Source organism: Bombus vosnesenskii, unplaced genomic scaffold (assembly GCF_011952255.1).
Source record: "Bombus vosnesenskii isolate JDL3184/JDL3185 unplaced genomic scaffold, Bvos_JDL3184-5_v1.1 scf7180000013644, whole genome shotgun sequence".
Classification (NCBI taxonomy): Eukaryota; Metazoa; Arthropoda; class Insecta; order Hymenoptera; family Apidae; genus Bombus; species Bombus vosnesenskii.
The window spans coordinates 12,657-21,582 of NW_022883165.1; the positions used below are offsets into that span (position 1 = coordinate 12,657).

Sequence of the window (8,926 nt, forward strand, 5' to 3'; positions counted from 1 at the left end):
GGAAATAAAGTGAAATTAAATTGAACATAGTGCCATCTATTTCACAAATAGAAATTAATCCTCTCTTTCATTCAACATCCAAGAAGGTTCTAAAGCTTTCTTCTTGTAAGTACGACGATCAATCTTTATCTTATATTAGATGATATATATGATACAAACTACATTATTTCTGTTATAAAATATTCGAGATATCTTCTAAATTTTATTTCAATTACAATTTCAAATAATTGTTCAAATGTACTATTCCAATGAAAATTTGATAGCGTGTTTTGATTACATGATTCATGCTTGATAAGTCACGAGTAAGTACTTACATACTTACTTAAAAGGATCTTCGTACTGTTTCGGTTTTGTATTGCAATATCAATCGTATCTTATCTTATTTTCTCCACAACGAGTATTTAATATACTTATGTTTAAAAATTTTAAATAAAGACATACAGCGGTGTATATTACGAAAATTTGGTATTGCGTTAAAAGATTTCTAAAAAGATTGCGTTAACCATATTTTAGGTTTAATTGTACATCAGCTCAGCGTAATATTGGAAGGGACTTATAAATATAATTGTGTTCTTGTTACTATAACAAATTATAACGAAGAAAGTAAAGTTGCAAGAATTATGGCTACTTGGGATGGTTCTTATTCAGGGCCAGATGACCAAAATTATTGTCAAATGTATTCTGATCAAAGCATACCTGGGCCTGCAACAGGAAATTGGACATTATTTTCTGATAATATAAATAACGATTATTTGCAACCTAGTCGTGAGTTCTACGTACAAAATGAACCTATATTTGAACAGAATAGTCCGAATGCTTTCTATCATTCGAACACCAATGTTATGCCAAGTTTGTTGACTACAACCAATAATTATCATGGGCATGTAATAAACCCAGTAGGAAATACACAAGTATTAAATAGTGAGGAGTACTTTCCAAATGTTGTCAAATCTCAACAAGGCTACGTATCTGATGACTCTTGGAAATATGATAGCAATGTAATGAAGAACGAAGATAAATATGCCTCTACAAAGAGAATTACGGAATCTTCAGGCAGCATAGTCAATCACTCAAAATTACATGTCATGGCTGAAGAGTTTGTGCCAAATAATAGAGGATATGGTGATAGAAGTAAAAATAAAGAGTTAGAGAATACAAAATCTACTAATGATGCAAATTATCGTGTCACGGATAACGGCAAGATATCAGATAAATACTTCTTTTGCAATGAGAGTAGGCATGAAGGTAAATATAACAACAAAAAATGTTCTAATTATAAGCACAAAGAAAGACATCAAGATCAGTGTTACAAAAAAAATGCATATACAAATTCCTATCAACAGCATGTCAAAACTTCTCATAAACTTCAAGGTAATAAATACTTTACTAATAAGTATTATGCAGGAAAATCACAAGTAAATTCAAAAGTTATAAATGAAAATGCATTGGATCAATGTTCAATGACTAATAGTGCTACTTGTAATAATAAAAAGGATCCTGTAATAAATTTGAATAAAGAAGAATCATCATTAAGTATGAATGTATGTTCAAATAAAAATAAAAATTTGTCGAATGAGATTAATGATAAAAGAACTATTATTGGTGATAATAATGTCGTACAAGGTGATAGCATACAGCAGCCCAAAAATTCGACGAAGGAATTTACTTACTATAATCCTGGTTTCAAACAGACCTACAATAATCATAGAAATTTAAGGAAATATCAGTATAGTGATAGATATAACAGGGAAGGAAATTTTTACAAAGAAAAGCGACATCACTATCCAGGATATGGTAGAGAAAATTATAATAAAGAAGATAAAATTAAAATAAGAAATGAAATGTGCAGTAATGGAGAATGTAGCGAATATAAAGAATGTTTTAACGAGAGAACTGGATTAGAAGCAAAAGAGATAAAAGAGAAAAGGCACAACTATCAAGGATATAATGGATTTAAAGAACATCATAAGGAAGCTAAACTAGAAATCTTTAAAGAGAAAGATAAAGGTAAATATTATGTATCTGAAAATAAAGAGAAAGGAAATGAACATTGGAGAAATAAAAGGGAAATTAGCGAAAGAAATAATATTCAGAAACGGGGACAAAATAGGAAGTCACCAGTTGGTACGTATGTAAGTTGGTATTTCCTATGCTATGTTGTATTTTTAACATGATAATAATGCAGTTTTATAATTTTATTGTGCAGATGATGATGCAAGTCAAAGAGAAAGACTAGCAGAACAGTTGAATAGAGGACAATTAGAATGTTTAGTATGTTGTGAATATATTAAACAGAATGATTATGTTTGGTCATGTTCTAACTGCTATCATGTGTTGCATCTGAAATGTATTAAAAAATGGGCAAAGTCATCACAATCTGGTAAATATAATTAGAGTTATAAGCCGGATAATTTTTTTATTAGAAGTTATTAAATTGTATACTAATAATTCCTATATACTATATACCATACTACAATAATTCTTTATATACTATTTATATAGAAAATGGCTGGAGATGTCCAGCATGTCAAAATGTTAACTTAGTAATACCTGAAGATTACTTTTGCTTTTGTGGCAAAACAAGAGTACCTGAATGGAATCGTAGAGATGTTGCACATTCTTGTGGTGAAATTTGCGCTAGAACATTATCCAAAAATAGTTGTCCACATAAGTGCACTCTTCTATGCCATCCTGGATCTTGTCCACAATGTACAGCAATGGTAACAAAATATTGTGGCTGTGGTAAAACTCAGCAAACAGTACAGTGTAGCACTCAGAAATTATTGCTGTGCGAGTCTATATGTGGCAAAAATTTAAAATGTGGCAGGCATAAATGTCAAAGTAAATGTCATCATGGAGAATGTGCAAATTGTGAAGAAACAATAACGCAAAGTATGTAATTTAAATATGACATAATGTAAATTAAAGTATTAAATTTCATTCTGATAGCATATTTACTTTCAGAGTGTTATTGTGGCAAAAGTACAAAAGAAATAACTTGCCAGAGTAATATTTCGTTCACATATTCTTGTGGAACTATTTGCGGTAAATTGTTAGAATGTGGTAATCACACTTGTACAAAATTGTGTCATGCGGACGCTTGCGAATCCTGTTCTTTAACTCCTGACAAAATTACAACTTGTTGCTGTGGGCAAACACCATTAATAGATAAGAGACAGACTTGCTTAGATTCAATCCCAGTCTGTGACAAAATATGTTTGAAAAATTTGAAATGCGGGCAGCCTAGTGAGTGTTTCATCTCAAATTGAATGTGAATTGGGATTTTTGATAAAATACAGTAAAAATTTATGATATAATATATTGTCTGCAGATAATCCTCATAAGTGTAAAGTGAAGTGTCATGTAGGGGATTGTCCTGTTTGTGACTTAATTACCAATGTTAGATGCCGCTGCGGAAACATGGATAGGGAAATAGCTTGTAAAGATTTGATATCAAAAGCTGATGATGCACGGTGTGAAAAGAGATGTATAAAAAAAAGGTCTTGTGGGAAGCACAAATGTAACCAACTGTGTTGCATAGAGATAGAACATATTTGTCCATTAATATGTTCTAAAACTTTAAGCTGCGGGAGGCATAAATGTGAACAAAGCTGTCATAAAGGTATTAAATTATGTTAATGATAATATTAATGTTAATTTTGAAATTAAATCGCAAATATTAAGTAAAAATCATAAAAATTATACTGTACGATAAAGAGTAAAAGAAACTAAGATTTGTACCAAAAAAAGAAAAAGAGTCAACGAAATTAATAGATTAATATAAAACATTATATTAAAATAGGAAGGTGTCAACCTTGTTGGCGAAGTAGTTTTGATGAATTATATTGTGAATGCGGGGCTTCTGTGATATATCCTCCTGTTCCTTGCGGGACAAGAAGACCTACATGTGACAGACCTTGCTCTCGACAGCACTCTTGTGGCCACGAAATATTACATAATTGTCATAGTGAATTAAACTGTCCGCCTTGTACTGTTCTTACTCAAAGATGGTGTCATGGCAAACATGAGTTACGAAAAGCTGTACCATGCTATGTTAACGAAATTTCATGTGGTTTGTCATGTAACAAGCCCATATCCTGTGGCCGACATAAATGCATTACTATTTGTCATTCTGGACCATGTGAAAAACCAGGACAACAATGTTCTCAGCCTTGTACCGTTCAAAGGGAACTGTGTGGACACATCTGTGCTGCTCCGTGTCACGAGGGTAAATGTCCAGACACACCTTGCAAGGAGATGGTTAAGGTAATTGATTAAATATGTTTTCAAAATGACATTCACGGCTTGATGATACATAAGATGTCTGTATAATTAAGTTTAAAGTTTGTATTAATATATTGGCTTTCTAAATTACTAATAAAAATCTCTTTATACGTAGGTGACGTGTCAGTGTGGGCATAGGACTATGTCGCGTGTTTGCGCCGAAAATTCTAAAGAATATCAGAGAATAGCAAGTAGCATATTAGCTAGTAAAATGGCTGATATGCAATTAGGTCATTCTATTAATTTGGAAGAAGTATTTGGTCAAGGAGCAAAGAAGCAGAATCAGTTAAAAACTTTAGAATGCAATGATGAATGTAAAATAATAGAACGGAATAGAAGATTGGCGTTGGGTTTGCAAATTGTAAATCCAGATTTAAGTGGAAAATTAATGCCTAGATACAGTGATTTTATGAAACAGTGGGCTAAAAAGGATCCTCATTTTTGTCAGATGGTTCATGACAAATTAACCGAGTTGGTTCAATTAGCAAAAACCTCTAAACAAAAATCACGCAGTTATTCCTTTGATAGCATGAACAAAGATAAACGTCATTTTATTCACGAGTCTTGTGAACATTTTGGTTGTGAAAGCCAGGCGTATGATCAGGAGCCAAAAAGAAATGTTGTTGCGACTGCTGTAAAAGATAAGGTAATGCATATTTTACGTCTAACTAGCAGAATTGAACTTATAATTTAATTTTCTGGTATTACGTTGAAATTTATTACAGTGTTGGTTACCTAGTTATAGTTTATTAGAGATTGTACAACGGGAAAATGGTCAGAGAAAAGTTCCAGGTCCAATGTTAAATACTACAAAAGCTGATGGATCCGTGAAGTAAGTAAAATTAAGTAAATTTTCAAAATCTGTCAGGTAATTTTAATAAATTAACAATGGGTTTGTATATCGAGTTGGCAACTAAGTGATTGCGGATTTTGTCAATACCACTTAATGACAAAATCCGCAATTACTTAATTGTCAACCAAATATTAATTTCAAATTATCCATTTGTTCTTTTTAGGACAATATTATCACTGCCTGCGAAAAAGATTCAAAAGCCAGAGACAACATTAAGCATAAAAACATCAGAACCAGAAATAGATTATTTTGATTATAAGGGTTAAGATTACTATCTCCGTATTACATAAAGTGTAAGTAATATAAGCGATGAAATTAATATCATAATTAGAAAAAATGCTGTTAAATATAATGGATTAACTAAATATTTTAATAATATTTATTCTTTGTAACACATATACACATATACACATATACACATATACACATATACACATATACACATATACACATATACACATATACACATATACACATATACACATATACACATATACACATATACACATATACACATATACACATATACACACACACGCGCACGCGCGCGCGCACGCACGCACGCACGCACGCTACCATAATATATGTATACATATATGTAGAGTGACCTAGATAAATGGGCCACATGCAACGGTGAAAACAGCTCTATTTCATGGTCATTTTTCTTACAAGATTACAAGTGGTGGACATCACCAGTTTTTTTTTTTCTTTTAAATAGAACTGTATATATTTATTTTTCCATATCCTTATAGAGCACGAAAAAACAAATTCAATGACCTTAATAGCTACCTTAATACCGTTTCCATCACTTAATCTTCAGATACTTGCGTTTGAATTGTACATAAATGATATTTAATTATGTTCAATCGTTTCAATGGTAGAATAAAAGAATGCAAAATTTCCGACTTCAGAGCAGAATTTTCTAACTTTTAAGTTTAATTTATTAGTGCCACACGTCACAACTGTTATAAGACAAATTTTTAAAGTTACTATATGGTATAAGAGTTAATGTCTTGGATTAAAAAGTTTTGGTTTCAAATAATCATTATAAATGATTAAGATTTTCTTTACTACCGGTAATCATTATCGATGACAAGAATTTTATTTTGATCGTGAATAATCTGTAAATAGCTCATCACAAGTGGCCGTCATGTATAAACAGAGGACGTTAAAATCAGTAACGTGTCGAATTTCTTAGTTGGTATAGCAGTCACGTTGGGCCACTAAGGTTCATAAAGTGATTTGTCTCGTGGTATATTTCGTCTGTGACGCAGCCCACTGGCTCGTAGGACACTGTTTTTTACATTGCACGAGAGGTCTATCTTATCTTTAGTCCATGATGTTGTCATTGATAATATATGTATACATAATATGGTTACATCGATAATATAGTTCCCTTCGTCGTCTGATAAAGTAGGTTACCTCTTTAACTTGAAGTTGGTGCGGTGTGCTTCTTTGGCCTGAACTTGGCGCAGTATAGATCCGAAGTTCGTCACAATCCTGGCCAATAGGGCCCATATATATGAAAATTGAGCGCTCCTATTGGCGCAATGTATTGCGGTGTGAAATCGAGGGTGCCTATTGGTGCAGAATATTGTCAAAGTCAAATCGAGCGCGCCTATTGGTGCGAAATATTGGAAAGTCGTAGTTTCTCGGAGAAACATACCGTGGAGTGTGACGTTGTACTCTTGACAATCGTGGAGCGAAAATTCGTCCCGTCGAGCGTTACCCTGTCATTATTGGCACTTTCATTTCAAGTTTACCAACATTTCTACACTTCTATCTGCTTCATTCAAATAGTACGTTCGTATTTAATTACTTATTGATTTTATTTTTAATCACTTATCAATCTTAGTAGAATTAAGTAGTCTAACGAAATTTTCTTTTACTTTCATCGTTGTCTACGTATTTGACGAGGTTACAGTCATCGTATTACCGGTCTTTCAGATAGAGTTTGGGTTCTATTATTACTTTATTTCGCTATAATTAGTTTCATTGCTTTAAATTATTGGTTTATTATACATTTATTCTTGACTGTATTTCTGATGGTTGAAATTATCTATAATTCGCATTACCGACCTTTGAGGGAGACTGGATTTTATCGTCGCTTTATCTCGTTATAATTTGTTCTGTTATTGTTAATTACTGATTTTGTCATACATTTATTTGAAATTGTCGTTTTTCTTTTGTGCAGATTATTGGCTGGTCACGTGACTGAAAGGATAGAGGTTCATCACATCGCCACAGATGCCATAGGCGATTAATAATCGATAATTCGAACTGATACGAAATGGACGCTACAGATGATTATTAATAATCGAGTCGTTGATTTCTCGTGCAGATTTAGTAACGATCGAGGTATTAGAACAAAGCAGACGTACGTAGACGATTATTTTCTCTTTTTATTGAATCAATGATGATCGATATTTGCTACGTAATTGCTGCTATATAACTTACGATTGGTATATAATGACATTATTTTATAAATAGTTGCATAATTTGTTGAAAATATTAAGACGAAAGAAAAACCTTAAAGAAATCAAATTTTGAAACTGTTTCGGGTATATAGATTAGACGGATATACTTATTAAGTGATTAATGTTTTTATATCAATATACAGAAAATTATACGAATCATTTGATTGTTATTAGAAAACAATTTGCTGCAAAATTATTATATTTTAATGTATTCGAATGAGAAAATCGGTTTATTATTATTTATTATCGGTATATTAAAGGGTCTGAACAAGACACGTTGAAATAGGTTTCTGTGCAATATTAAATATACACTCTAATCACTAATCACTTCGGACATGTTTATGTAAGGAAGTTTAATTTATTAGAAGCATCGTCGAATCTTTATACGGTGCAACATAATATATTAGCAAATAGCATAATTCACACTCCGATAACGAACATTCAGAATTGAATTTATCCTAATGAAATGATATTATATTTTAAAACATTAATAAAGATTGGCAGATATATTAGAAAATATACATTGCAATACATAAACGGTGTTTGAAATATTACACGTATATCCCATTTTCTTAATATGTATATGTAACAGCTGTTTGTTGGTGAGAAACGAATAATAATCGGTATATAGTGTATACATTTCGAAAACCTTGCCCCTATCGTTCCCTGCTAATACAACTTTTCTTCGGAACATATTTTTGACCGCGCGCAATGCGCAATACGCTAGAATCGGTGTTTGCTGCGTAATGACATTTTTTTATATTTTCTAGAGCACGGTAGCTGTTGATAGTTGTAAATTCAGTTCAGGAAAAGTTATACGCGAAATTAGAATTTGGAATCGAAGCTTCCAAGTTTTCAACGCTGCTTTCGCATTTTCGAAAACGTGCTTCGACGAAAGGATTGTTGCCTAAGGTTGTTTGCATTAATATTTAATTTTTATTCAATAAGTTAAATAAATTTCCCATTCACTGTCAATTTGTCTGTTTCGTAATGGAATTTCAATAATCCAGAGAGTCAGTTATTTGGACGAGTCGTTACGTAGGCGCGTTTTCGCATGTTCAACCTGTTTCAGGGAATTTCATTTGAGCAAATCGACGGTGAATGCTGGCCGCGGATGGAGTATGCCATTGTCTCCTGTGTATGGCTTTGGCCATGGATTTTTCGAATTCCGCGATCGTGGTCGCGAATAGGTTGCCACACGAACTAACAGGACGGTTCGCTAATTTTATAGGTTCGTGTGTATGCCAATGTCAATTTAAACTCGGCATTTGACCGCATGGTGCAGCACTAGTCCGAGAACAACCAGGTTCGT

At 32.5% G+C, this 8,926-nt stretch overlaps 1 protein-coding gene across 3 annotated transcripts; it reads left to right on the plus strand.

The window, feature by feature from the left end:
- The first annotated feature begins 59 nt into the window (after positions 1-59).
- LOC117238856 (protein shuttle craft) lies at positions 60-8,920 on the plus strand. 3 transcript variants are annotated; one of them, XR_004494278.1, is made up of 12 exons: positions 424-2,124; positions 2,207-2,380; positions 2,503-2,892; positions 2,965-3,246; positions 3,332-3,622; positions 3,803-4,266; positions 4,400-4,930; positions 5,010-5,116; positions 5,301-5,430; positions 7,332-7,514; positions 8,385-8,526; positions 8,687-8,920. XR_004494278.1 is itself a non-coding variant. In XM_033504068.1 (11 exons), the coding sequence occupies exons 2-10, from the start codon at positions 621-623 to the stop codon at positions 5,401-5,403; spliced, it is 3,846 nt and encodes a 1,281-aa protein (XP_033359959.1). In that variant the 5' UTR covers positions 60-105; positions 581-620; the 3' UTR covers positions 5,404-5,430; positions 7,332-8,249. The 3 variants fall into 3 exon arrangements, 2 of the variants coding, with proteins under 2 accessions (XP_033359959.1, XP_033359958.1); XM_033504068.1 differs by lacking the exons at positions 8,385-8,526; positions 8,687-8,920 and adding an exon at positions 60-105 and having other exon boundaries at positions 581-2,124; positions 7,332-8,249; XM_033504067.1 differs by lacking the exons at positions 8,385-8,526; positions 8,687-8,920 and adding an exon at positions 71-105 and having other exon boundaries at positions 514-2,124; positions 7,332-8,249.
- Positions 8,921-8,926: the final 6 nt, after the last annotated feature.